Raw genomic sequence first — 13,336 nt, forward strand, 5'->3', positions numbered from 1 at the left:
ACTCTCATTGTCTCCAACTACAGTTACCTGGTCCGAAAATTCTATAACTTCTTTGCACCTTTAGCAACTCCAAATCACAGATCTTTAAAAGATGAGTTGGGTTACTAGAATGCACTGGAGTAGGACCACGGAAAGGCTTTTTAATTGTCTGACTTTCTTTTGGGGCAATTAAGGGGATGTCTATGACTAGCCCAAGATGGGTTTTGACTTGTTATGTACAACGATGACATGAATTCATACGATTCCTCCTCATTTGCCCTCAGAGAAATCTGAGCGGTGACGGTGTGTGCCATCATGCCCTTTGCTCTGCGGAGAAAGAACCTAGGTTTTCTGTGCATCCACTAAGTATGTAACGTAAGTAAGTAATTGATCCACAGATAACTTGTCTTTAGCTCATGAGACAAATTCGAGAGAGGACCTCTTGGTCACCGAGTTCTCACCTCCGTCTTGCACGGTCCTGCACCTAACTGTCTACGGAGCTGTCAGAAAGGTTCGACGATTTCTAATGTCACCAGGAAGGAACCGTGAAAGCTCCATAATGTCAGCCTTCGGCCCCATCATTTTTACACATGTGCGAACCTGGTGGGCTTCTTCAGCGATCCCGCGCCCTTGTCTCAGCCCTCATGCTGCCACCTGCTGGACCTGCGTCCCAAGACATTGGACTCTTGGATTTTTCAAGGGCCTGGATCAGCGTGACATCCCCCCTGGGTCTCATTGCGTGGCATGATTTTCTGTCCAGGATGCTGTAGTCGTCTCCTGTCAATTCCACACGTTTCCCATACATAGCAGTGACTGGGGCCCTAGCCCTATTACACAGGGGAGGGCCATTGTAGAAGAGCAGCTGGAGCACTAGGTGATTGTGTGCACACAGTCATGGACCGTGGGAGTGTCAGACTGAAGTATAGTATCTGAGCTGACTGCTCTAGCTGTGTAAGCACATGAGTGGCGGGCCCATAGAAATAAATAAGTAAACTACCATGGACAAAAAAATTAAAACCCCTCACAGTGCGCTGTGAGTTGCATGCCTTTAATTCTCGCCTTTGGGTGCAGAGCAGAGAAGAGAGAACATCTGTAGCTTGCATGTAGACTGGTCTTTAATTGAGTTCCAAGCACCAGCCAGGGGAATAGTGAAGTACCTCTGTCCCCCCAAGACAGCAACAACCAAGCAAAAACAGGACCAATAAGCCAAACAAGTAGTCCAAGGTGCATGGTCGTCCTGAGTAGGAGTACTGCACTGGGGTCTGTCTATGGCCTACATCATGACATGAGCAGACACTCATTTGCACACACCTGCACCAGCACACACAATTATACAAAGGCCCTCTCACAGCTAACTCTGCCATCACACATTTATCCAGTCCTCCATCCTAGTAAACATTGATCTCTCCAGCATGGTATGTGACTTTCCAGACTCCAGATCCTGATTAGTGTCACCCGCATTCAGGACTCTGACACTTATACCCACCTGGCTCACATCTCTCCTATTTTCTCTCGAATTATCAGTTCCAGCAACGCCAATCAACTATTCATGTGCAGTTCCTGCTGCTGCCTGACCCGCAGATACATCATTGATGAAAACTGGTCATCTGTCCTCCCCTCCTGTCCACCACCTACCATCCACTATGATTTGTTTAACCCAGTGACAACATTGCGACCCAGGAATTCCCTGTCAGAGTGGATTCTGAGGAGAGTCGGAGGAGATGCTAGAGGGATGAGAATGGCAGTGGGTGTTAGGACCCGGACCTCAGGACTGCACCTTGAGACTTTTAATTAGGACGTAGCCCCGCCATACCGATTATTCTTACTTCCTTGGATTGACATCCATCATCTGTCACCCTCCTCATGTGCTGCCCACCTCAGCAATGAACATCTCCTGGCTCCCTGCCCCATGGGAGCCCCAAGAGCGGATCTTAGTGTCTAAAGGACCCAGTGAGTGAGCGGCTAGGAGTGACCAGCTCAGTCTCTGCCACTTCTAACTCACGTTTCCTCCACCACTCATTCTCAAAACTGCCATTTAACGGCACAGACGGGTCTTGAAAGCAGCTGAGTCATTACAATTTAGGTTACAGTAGTAAGGATTGGCTCCTATGCACAAAAAAAAAAAAAAAAAAAAAAAAACAAGCAAAGAAAAATAGCTTATGTCCTCAGACAAGTTCCAAAGGAATCGGTTTACAGTCTGGCCTCTGCAGACCTTCCAAAAGCTGTCCTTAAGCACGTCATTCAGGAAAAAAATTCACGGACAGGGAGTAAAACTCCATCTCTTTTTCTCCACCTCCAGGGACTAAACACCTTAGCATCTGGAGAGCAGGCTCTGGAACCCCCCCCCCCCATGCACAAAAAGGTAGCTGTGGCACTTAAGGCTATGTGCAGGAAGAGATCAAAAAGCACGGAAACAAAATTGCCAAGTGCTAGGCACTCACTGGATCCCAAAAGCTTTGAGGTCCCTCTTTCTAAATGCAAAAAAGGCACAGGAATAGTGAATGCCTGCCCAGGCTATCACCTCCTGTTAAAAGATGGCCCTAGGAAAGTCAAACAGTCAGCTGACTGTACCAGTGCCAAAGACCCATCGGGGACATCAGCTAAGTTCTCCAGCCGACAGACCTTGCGCTACAGACATGGGGGACACAAGAGTGCCAGAGGGCGAAGCGATCTGTTTCTTCCTTGACCCAGAGCTCCTGACTCAGTCCTGGCGGTTTTAGGAATTCGTCTTTTCTCCTTCTGTTGACTAGGTCACAGGGGGAAAGCTTACCTACCTCACCGATTTTAATTGCACATATTCAGAGTTACTTAATGACAAAAAAAAATTTCAGCTAGACGATAAGAGGGCTCATCTGTCTATCTAACTCAAAGTTACTGCTGTGTTTCTCATGTGCATACAGACAAGGCTAGGATCTTTGCCTATTCCCTAATTCCAAAAAAAAAAATCTCTCAATGTTACACACAAGCTTTTTCTCTTCCCACGTTTCCTGTTTTAAATCACTGCATTCAGCCTCATCGTATAGGGACCACCCAGAGCCGGAAGTTCCAGATCATCAAGTAAGGAACTGTAACAGCTAAAAGGTATTTACACCCCGAGACCCAAAAGTGTCTAGGCACTACAAAAAAGACTTTAATGTAAACATCTATTACTATGAGATGCTTTAAAACAATCTGTCTCTGATAAAGCTTAACATGTTTCAAATCCATCTGGACAGGCAGGATCTACCAACATAAAAATAATAATGATTGTTTTCTCTCTAAGCTTTTTTCTATGTCACCAGAATCTTGTCAGACAGAAGGTTCCCAGCCACAGCCAAGAGGGATACATGTCTCCAGAACAAATGGACAGCAGACAGCATCCCACAACGCCTGTCTACCTTGGAAGACTCCCCTTCTCCATTTCCCCAAGAGCCAACCGACCTCCAAACATCAGTTGGAAGCAGTTTTTGAGAGGAACGATGCCCCTATTCCCATCTACCTGCTTTCTTATAAGTGAAAGTCTGGGATGTAAGGATTCTTTCCTTAATTACGTCATCAGCCTGCAATGGAGGCCCAGCCTAAAAGCAGATGGGCCCTCTATGTGTCGCCTTTTTTTCTCTTTCCACTTTCTTCCCTCTGCATATTCTGTTTCCTGGTTCTCTCTCTCTCTCTCTCCCTCCCTCCCTCCCTCTGTCCCTCTCTCCCTTTCTCTCCCAATAAAGCTCTAGAAAGGTAACCATGGCTCCTGACTTTCCTCCAGTTTCCTGGTTCTGGCCATTCATCCCCATGTGCAGATCCAGTGTGGCAAAGTAACACAGCCTGGCCCCCCTCCGGTCTGTTCTCTGCACCCTAAGACTGTACTGTCAGAATCCAGCTGCTGCTCAGGCCACAACAATGCCCTTCACCTCTCACAGAGACACTGTCCAGACGCTGAGTTCTCTCCAGCTGACCTGCTGCCATCCAGATCCCGGGTTTCTCACCTGGGCAGTGATTTTGGTCAAAGACGGTATAAGTGTCCACAATCCTGTTCGCTTTCCTGTCTCCTTCCTGGTTCAGCTTGTGCAGCAAAAGCACATCTATCCTCAGAAGGATATAAAAAGAACCCCATTTCCACTTTGGAGCCCCTGTCATGTGGGTGGAACTTGAAATCTCCTTAAAGCGCCCTGCCATGCTGATATCTACCTTTCTGTCCGTCCATGGCATCGATAACTCTTAGTAAACTCCTTCCTCCCCGTAATCTGTCTCAGTGACCCACTTGAATCACCATCTGAGACCTTTCACACACACTGATGTCACCATAGCAGGGTGCTGAGGTGGCCACTCCATTTGTCCTCTGGTATCAGAGGCTTGGGGACCTGATTTACCAGGTTCCCTCTGATCATCTCCTGCCGCCTGCTCCAGCACCACACTGCTCAAGAGTTCCTGAGATGGTTTCCCTTTGTTGGAGGCCAGAGAGAGTCCTCTACACCACTCGCAGACCTTTCCTTGCTATTACGTGGATGGAGGAGCGTTGAGATAAAATTCTCATATAAGCCAGGCTAGCCTTGACCTCCAGATCCTCCTGCCTCCACCTCCCAGGCACACTTACAGATGTGTGGATCACCTTCAACTGTGCACACTTACAGATGTGTGGATCTCCATCGACTGTCATTGTTTTCATTTTTTAATTGTGTTAGATTCATTTATTCAACTGTGTGTGTGTGTGTGTGTGTGTGTGTGTGTGTGTGTGAGTGAGTGTACACATACCATGGTGTGGGTGTGTTGGAGGACAACATCCAGGACACAAGCACTTTCCTGACTCAGCCATCCCTGAGCCCTGGCATCTGCCCTGTCATCAATCCCCTTCCAGGACTCTGGTGTAGACTGTTCTGTAGAAACACTCAGGAAGTGTGATGGGGTGCAGTGTGGACCACTTACCTCTCCTTCTCCTCCACCTGAGGAACACCATCACTCCCAAAACCCCAGCCAGGAGTACAGCAGCAGCCACTGCCAACCCAACTGTGGTTCCCGGACCCAGGCTCTCTTTCTGTCCGCTCTTCTTCCCTTCTGTGACTGTGAGGGCAGTTCTGGTGAGTGCAGAAGTTGCAGTGGTGGGGCTTGCAGAAGTGGTCTTGGGGGCTGGGAGGAGATGAAGGAAGTCAGCCTTGAACATGATTGGGAAGTGTAAGCCAAATAAAATTTTCCTCCCTAAGTTCTGTGGTCATGGAGTTTTTCACAGCAATAAAAACTTGACCTAGGACACCTGCTGCCCTGAATCCCAAGTCATGGGCTCTGCTCTAGTTTCAAGTCCTCTGTTGAACCCCCATAGGGACCTGCTGTGGGATGATTTCTGTCCAGGATGCTGCAATCTGTCTCCTCCAATGAAACTCCATTTCCCCCAACAGCAGTGATTGTACTCTGCAGCCATGATTCTATCACAGGGGTCGGGCACTTTCTGTGGAAGAGCAGCCTGGGGCTTTGGTGTAAGTGGAAGTTTCTGTCCCTTCAGCAACTTCCAAATACCTGGTACCTGCTTCCCAAATTACCATCTAGAGACTTATATAAATAATATATGTTATATGTACATATTAATATATTAATAAAATTATATATAAATGATCTGCTACTAGCTCCGGCTTATTACTAACTGGTTCTTACACTTAAATTATCCCATAATTCTTTCTTATCTATGTTTAACTTGATAGCTTTTCTCAGTAGGGCAGTCTCATCTTGTTTCCTCTGCATCTGCCTGAGGACTCCTGACTCAACCCTTCCTCTTCCCAGCATCCCCAGGAGCCTGTGTGTGTTGCCATGCACTTGTAATGCCAGCACATCAAAGGGAAAATAGACAGATCCCTGGGGATCACTGCCAGCTGTCCTAGCCCAGTTTGTGAGTTCAGGCCAGAGAAAGACCCAAAGACCCATCAAAGGAAACATAGGAAGAGAGACAGAGAGACAGAGAGACGGAGAGCTAGAGAGAAGAAGAAGAAGAAGAAGAAGAAGAAGAAGAAGAAGAAGAAGAAGAAGAAGAAGAAGAAGAAGAAGAAAAAGAGAGAGAGAGAGAGAGACAGACAGACAGACAGACAGACAGAGAGAAATCTATCACTAGGGACCTTTTTGCTTAGAGATAAAAGAGAAAACGTGCAAAGAACATTACTATTAAATTTGGTTACAAAAATGAAATTATGGAAGGACACATGAGTCTCTGTCTTAATGAAATGGAAAAAAAAAGAAAAATTTTATTATTGTTAGTTTTAATATTTTAAAAACAATGGACAGGGATATTTAGTTAATGAATTAATTTTTAAAATCCTGATGAAAAATACTGATGGAAGAATTCATAGTGGAGTGAGGTGTAAGTCAATGACAGAGCCCTTGTCTAGTGTGCACGTGGTCCTGGGGACAAGAAAAAAAGACACGGTGTGTTTGCCTGAAGAGAGAAAGGCATGGCTGTTTTAAATTGATTGTTCTACGATCACCTGATAGATTATCAGAAAGGTTAGAAAATTAGGAAAGGAGGAAGAGGGAGGAGGCTGGAAGAACAGAAGTCATTTAGGAAACATGTAGGAGACACAGGAAATGCAGAGGTAAGGTGCCTGGCCATTTCTGGCTGTGGAATTTATCCTGAACCAGCACAGGGTTAAGATGAGTCGTGGTTTTCGGGAGGGTGGGGGGGGGGGGGAAGCAGGCAGGTCTAACCTGGAAGGGACAAATCCATTTATCACTGGCAGGGCTGAGAATTGTCAATGTAATTAATTATGATGATTATTTGACTATTAATTTAATATTTATTTTCTAAAAATGTATTTTTTATTAAAATTTTGCACACACACAATGGTACATGAACGTGTGCGTGTGTGTGTGTCTGTGTGTGTGTCAGATGTTAACCTTGGGTGTTCCTTCTTCAGATATCATACACCTTATTTGCAAGAGAGATCACATGAGCACCTGTAACCACAACACCGTTGGAGATAGGACAAGAGGATCAATGGGGTTTCAGAGCCTAGCCCCAAACTATGACCTCCAGGTTCAGTGAGAGACCCTGCCTCATGGGAATAAGGTGGGTCTAACCAGAGGAGGAACCCCAATGTCCATCCACCTCTGACCTTCCCAAGCACAAAAATGAAATACTCCCCCCACTGACACACATGTGAACCCATGCAGCACACACACACACACACACACACACACACACACACGCACGCACGCACGCATGTACACGCGCACATGCTTGCTTACACAGTATATACACATTCCACAAAATCAAGATAGAAAGCAGGCAAGCAATAGTGTGAATTCCACAGAGGCCATGTGTCTACTGGTTGACAGATGTTTGGATGTAAGAGGTCCTATTAGGGGCCTGTTCCTCACCAGCATGAACTTGGCAGGGATTGAATTCTGCTGGTCTCCATGTCTCTCTGTATAATGACCACAAGAGTGCCCAGCAGTGGTGACAGGTGACCGGGGAAGTGTCCACACATAGGCCGGGCCTGTGTACACTCTGTGGAAGCTGCAGTTCAGCTGCCATGGAGGAAGAGAAGTGACCAGAGAACCTGATCATGGTGAGAACATGAGGTCTGTGTGGGGAAGATGGGGGATGGGGAGGGAAAAGGGGAAGAGGGAAATGAGGAAGCAGAAAAGAAACTGGGTTGGAGAGAGGTGAGGGATGTGTCTAGAGACTGGTAAAGTGGGGGGACCCAGAGGAGAAGGGGTACACGGGACCAGAAGGCACCTACTGTGGAAGGCACGAGATATGGTGTAAAGTCTAGATCTAAGGGAAACCATGACACAGGACCAGGTGAAGGCTGCTCCATCCTGGAGAGGCCAGAGCCACATGGATTTGTGTCAAAGAGGGTGGGGTGGGCAGGGCGGTAGTGCAGTTTTTGGGCAGGACTGTCCCTATGTCACACTGTCCCATGCAGTAGAGCACAGACAAAGAAGGGTTGGGTTGGACTCTGAGGATGAGCTCTCTCTTGGGGCACAGAGGACTGGCTGGCTCCTCCAGCAGTGACCTGTCCATAGGACAGCCTGCTCTTCCCAGCCCCACTGGCCCCTCCTTGGTTAAGGCAGAGTCCCTACGAACAAGGTCCCCAAACTCACCAGCTTGCAGGCATGCAGCTGACAGCAGCAGAAGCAGGATCCAAGCCATGGCCTGGTTCCCTCCAGGAAGTGAGACCAGTGGAGCTATCAGGCAGGAGAGGAGCCCTGTGAGGGACCCTGAGGTGCTCAGGACTCAGGAAGAATCAGGGTAAAGTGGAACACAATCCCTGAGACTTCTCATGTGAGGACCGATTAGGGCAGGACCTCCCCATCTCCACCTCCTTGTGACCAGCAGCTTCCTTCATGATTCTGTTTTGTTCTTTCCCATGGTACGGAAGATCTGCTCTGTGGTCACTGAGAGGATGGCCGTGCCCTTAAGCCCAGACCCCATTTTTAGCTGAAGGATGTGGAATTGACCTCTGCATCCTGGGTTCTCATCTCTTACATCTTAATCTTCTGTCTTATCCAGTCTTGCCCATTTCCTATGTAAACACTGTTTCCTCACCTCCAGATTTCCTCCACTCCTGCCCTCCCCCTCCTCATCTGTTTCTCATTATGTCTCCTTAATGCTGGTTGTCTCTCTATCTCTCCCTCCTCCTTTCTTCCCTGTCTCCCCCCTCTCTCTAATAACCTCAGGAACAGAAGTGGTCAGTTTCTGCTCACTTCAGACACAGCTAGGATGGAGGTGATGAGGAAACACATTCCGTCCCCAGCCCTAGCTCGGTGTCCCCACCACCATCTGCTCTTTGTCCTCTTCTTGTCCTTCAAGGACTCTTCACAGCACCCGGCAGAACCAAGGCCCAGTGGACACTCTCGCCCTGGCCTTCTAGCTGCTGCCGAGTCTGCAACTACCCTGGGCTTCCTGGGTGACCGTCTTCCTCCCCTACACAGTGACTCCAAAGCTACTCCAGGTTCTGAAGGAGACTTTCTACCTCCCACCAAACTTCACACACCTCAGATGCCAAGGATCAGAGAAGTCCTGGCACATGTCACATGACTGCCACATGGCAGGTTGCCTGGACTTCATCCCATCAAGTACTTGTAGTCCTCCACTCCACACAGACTTCAGCCGGCCTGCTCGGTGCAGCCTCTGAAATCCCCTCAAAGGCCATAGACCTGCTGCTGGGCTCCCAGGAGGCTGTTCTCACAAATCACCTGAGTGACTCTTTCTAGCTGTGGCTCTCGAACCTTCTTTGGATGAAGTGAGCAGTGAAAGGTCAGACCAGCAACATATCCCTTATAACATATTGCCTGGAACATCTCTTAATGTGACCACAACTGGCCTGTTACTGAGGTGAAGGGGTGAGACGGGGGCTGCCGGGGAGGTTGTCTGGACTCGGCTGGTTCTGTAGGAGTGTCATCCTTCCCATTCCCCATGACAGGGTTCCATCAGTTCCATGGAAGACAAGAGTGTACCAGAGGAAGTGGAATCATTCTCCTTGAGTGATATGTGCGGAGGCGACTTCCCATTTCCTTAGGTTCCTGCATTGACTGCCTTCTCCATGCCTTCCTGCAGGAGTCTGTGCAGCCTGCCTCTGTCCCATCTGCTGTCTCTGCCTTCCTCACAGTCCCTACAGTTCCCATGGTCCTTAGATCCCTTGACCTGAGCCAGGCTCAAACAGTCATGTCCGCACTCCCAGCAGCACATGGACTCACTTCTGTATCCATCCATGCTGCCCTTGGACACTCAGAGACATGGAACCACACACTGACCAGGATGGGTCTCGATGATACCAGTGCATGGGCCTGCAGTTACTTCTGCTTCAGAGTCGCTGTTCTGAATGGAGACAGAGAGCCACATCATGAAACTGGAGACACTGGGGGTTGGGGATTTAGCTCAATGGTAGAGCGCTTGCCTAACAAGTACAAGGCCCTGGGTTCAGGCCTCAGCTCTGAGAAAAAAAAAGAAATTGGAGACACTGTATTGAAAATCCTGGTGGCTTGTATGGGAAAGCTGAGGGAAAGAGAGGAGAGAAGAGAGTTTGGAAGCTGAGAGGAGACAAGGGAGTGGGTGGAGAGGTGAGGGATGTGTGCTGGGGAGCTAGTAGGGGTAATGGCGGCTGTGGTGACAGCTGGCAGTTTACAATTGGATTGTAGGACACGAAGAGCATCCATTGGGCACCTACTGTTTGTATTTGGCTTAGGTTGAGACTGTGTAGAGATGCTTCATAGATGGGCTAATTGGATCCCTGCTGTAGGACCAAGTGAGTCAGCTATATCCTGGAGAATGAATCCACCTCGAAGTCATGGGGAATGGTTGATGTGGGAAGAACCACAGTATTAGATTTGGAACAAAAAGGGGGAACTAGGGTGGAAGGCCTGTGATGAAGCCTAGTGTGGGGTGGAGTTTCCTCTGAGCAGAGAATGACAGACAAGCTCAGAGGAGCAGCAAAGGCTTGTCACAACAACCAGGGAACAATCTCTTGGCAGAGGCCTGGGCAGAGCCGAGGGTAAGGAGTGTGAAAGAAATCTCAGAGTTGTGGAGCATGAGGTGACATTTAGGGGACAAAGAAGCCAGAGTCTTCAAAGCCAGAGCCAGGGTGTCTCACCAGGTGTGATGGTCAGTTGAGTCCCTTCAGTGGACTGCCAGAACTCAATGCCTTCTTTTGTGTTCAGATGAACTCCGCAGAAGTACACGGTCTGGTCCTCCTTCTTCAAGTTCAGGATTCTGAGGACTCCAGATGTCTGAGGCTGTGTCCAGTTCAGGATGAGCCGGTTCTTGAAATGCTTATGTATGAATCTCGAGGAGGAGATGTAGATAAATTCCCCATGGAAGATCTTCCATCTCCAGAGAATCTTCATCTTTGGATCCTCTGCCAACTCCCAGGGGAAGTAGAAGGAGAAGGGGATCTCGATGGAGCCGCCCTGGACACCAGCGAGGCGTGCTGGTTGGTTGACCACAAGGGTCTTTCTCTGTTGGATCCTGCTGAGTAACCTGGGAACAATACAGAGAATCTGAAGCCACTGCAGGGAATGAAAGGACAAACCATAATTTCTGACCCTTCACCCACAGGCCAATGTGGGACAAAAGGCTGGTGGGACAGAAAAGTCAGAGTAGGGTTGGGGTGCACTACTCTGAGGGATGAGCTCTCTCTTGGGGATGAAAGGAAAAGACAAGCTGGCTCCTCCAGCAGTGACCTCTCCACAGGACAGCCTGCCCTTCCCAGCCTCACTGGGCCCTCATGTGGTTAAGGCAGAGTCCCTGCTAACAAGGTCCCCAAACTCACCAGCTTGCAGGCATGCAGCTGACAGCAGCAGAAGCAGGATCCAAGCCATGGCCTGATTCCCTCCAGGAAGTGAGACCAGAAGAGCTACCAGGCAGGAGAGGAGGATCTGTGAGGGACCCTGGGGTGATCAGGAGTCAGGAAGAATCAGGGTAAGGGGCACACAACCCTCAAGTCTTCTCAGATGGAGGACTGACACGGGGAGGACCTGCCCTTCTCCACCTCCTTGTGACCAGCAACTTCCTTCATTCTGGCTTCTTTCTCATGCTGCAGAGAAGATCTGTCCTGTGGTCACTGACAAGATGGCCCCTTGAGCCTAGCCCTTCTTTTTGGCAAGAAATATGCTATTGACCTCACCATGCCGGGCTCTCCTCTCTTCCACCTTGACCCCTGTCTTATCCAGTTTTGTCCATTTCCATGTGGCCTGTAATCACTGTTTCCTCACCTCCAGGTTTCCTCTACTCCTGTGCTTCCTCTCTTCGTCTTTTCTCATTGTGTCTCCCACCATACTGGTTGTCTGTCTGTCTGTCTCTCTAGAAATCTCAGGAACAGAAGTGGTCAGTCAGTTTCTGCTCACTTCAGACAGTGAAGATGGAGGTGATGAGGAAACACATTCCGTCCCCAGTCCTAGCTCGATGTCCCCACCACCATCTGCTCTTTGTCCTCTTCTTGTCCTTCAGGGACTCTTCACAGCACCCAGCAGAACCAAGGCCCAGTGCACTTTCTCGCCCTGGCCTGCTCCCTGCTGAGGAGTCTGTAACTACCCTGGGCTTCAAGGGTGATTTTCTTACCCTGGACAATGACTCCAAAGCTACTCCAGTTTGTACTCAGCCTCACTGCTGCCACCTGCTGGCCCCTTAATCCCAAGTCATGAGCGCTGTCAGACTTTGAAGGCCTGGACTCAGTTGAATCACCATAGGGATGCTGCAGGGGGGATGTGATTAATGTCCAGAATGCTGTAATAAGTCTCCTGCAATGCCAACCATATTTCCCATAATAGCAGTGACTGGGCCCCGGCAGCTATGATACTTTCATGGGGGAGGGACATTTTCTGTAGAAGAGCAGCCTGGAGCTTTGGTGTGTGTACATACATGTACATATGCATGTGACCATTGGGAGTGTCATACTGGCAGTCTTAGTACCTGGCTGCTGCTTAGGCTGTAGCTCATGCGTACCTGGCATCCATAGAATAAATAAGTAAATATAATGGAAAAAATTAAACCTTAAAGTGGGCACGGGGGTGCATACCTTTAATTGTAGCATTTGGGAGACAGAGCTGTGCAGATGTGTGAGTGTTGTTAGCTTGAATGTACACTGGTCTATACACTGAGTTCAAGGCCAGCCAGTGGTACAGAGTGAAAACTTGTCCCCCCAAACAAACAAACAAAAACAAGGACCAACTAACCAAACTCATAGTCCAAGGTGCATGGTGTCCTGAGTAGGAGTATTACCCGAGCTTGTCCTCTGGCCTACACAAGCAGGAGCACACACTTACTTGCATGCATATGCACCTGCACACACACACACACACACACACACACACACACACACACACACACACACAAAGTCATGCAAGGCACCTTTCACAGCTGATCTGCCACCACAAGTTTATCCAGCCCTCATCCTGAGTAAACATGGTCTTCCAGGCATGGCTATGTGACTCTTCAGACTCTAGTTCCTGATAGTGTCCCCAGCATTCAGACTCTGACATTATACCCAACAGTCTCAACACTCTTTATTTCTCTCCGAATCATCCAATTCCAGAAAATCTCCTCAGATTACCCACAGTGCAGTTCCTGTGGGTCCTGACCCTATAGATCTCACCATTGATGAAAACTGTCCATCTGTACTCCCCTCCTGTCACACTACCTACCCTCTCACTTATGATTTGTTCACCCCAGTGACAACATACAAACCAAATTACCTATCCAGACTGGGTCCTGAGGAGAGTGGAGGAGATGCTAGAGAGGGCAGAAGGATGGCGGCTGGTGGTGTAGACAGGACACTCAGGCTGCGCCTGAGACTTTACATTAGCACAGTTGCCCCGCCCCCATCTGACCTCTTCTTTCTTCCCTAGGATGACATCATCATCTTCATCTCCCTCACATGCTGCCCAACTGAAGCATGGGAACTCT

At 48.7% G+C, this 13,336-nt stretch overlaps 1 protein-coding gene across 1 annotated transcript; it reads right to left on the minus strand.

Annotated features, from left to right (window-relative positions):
* Nucleotides 1–2,550: 2,550 nt before the first annotated feature.
* LOC118576341 (paired immunoglobulin-like type 2 receptor beta-2) lies at nt 2,551–11,709 on the minus strand (the record flags this gene model as incomplete). The annotated part of the gene is made up of 6 exons (XM_036176636.1): nt 11,647–11,709; nt 11,201–11,322; nt 10,527–10,903; nt 4,876–5,076; nt 3,871–4,034; nt 2,551–2,607 (listed from the first exon to the last, which is right to left on the minus strand). Coding segments are annotated over exons 1-6 (984 nt in total), but the record flags the coding sequence as incomplete, so codon positions are not given.
* Between the last annotated feature and the right edge of the window lie 1,627 nt (nt 11,710–13,336).

The sequence above is a fragment of the Onychomys torridus genome, unplaced genomic scaffold (genome assembly GCF_903995425.1).
Source record: "Onychomys torridus unplaced genomic scaffold, mOncTor1.1, whole genome shotgun sequence".
NCBI lineage: Eukaryota > Metazoa > Chordata > Mammalia > Rodentia > Cricetidae > Onychomys > Onychomys torridus.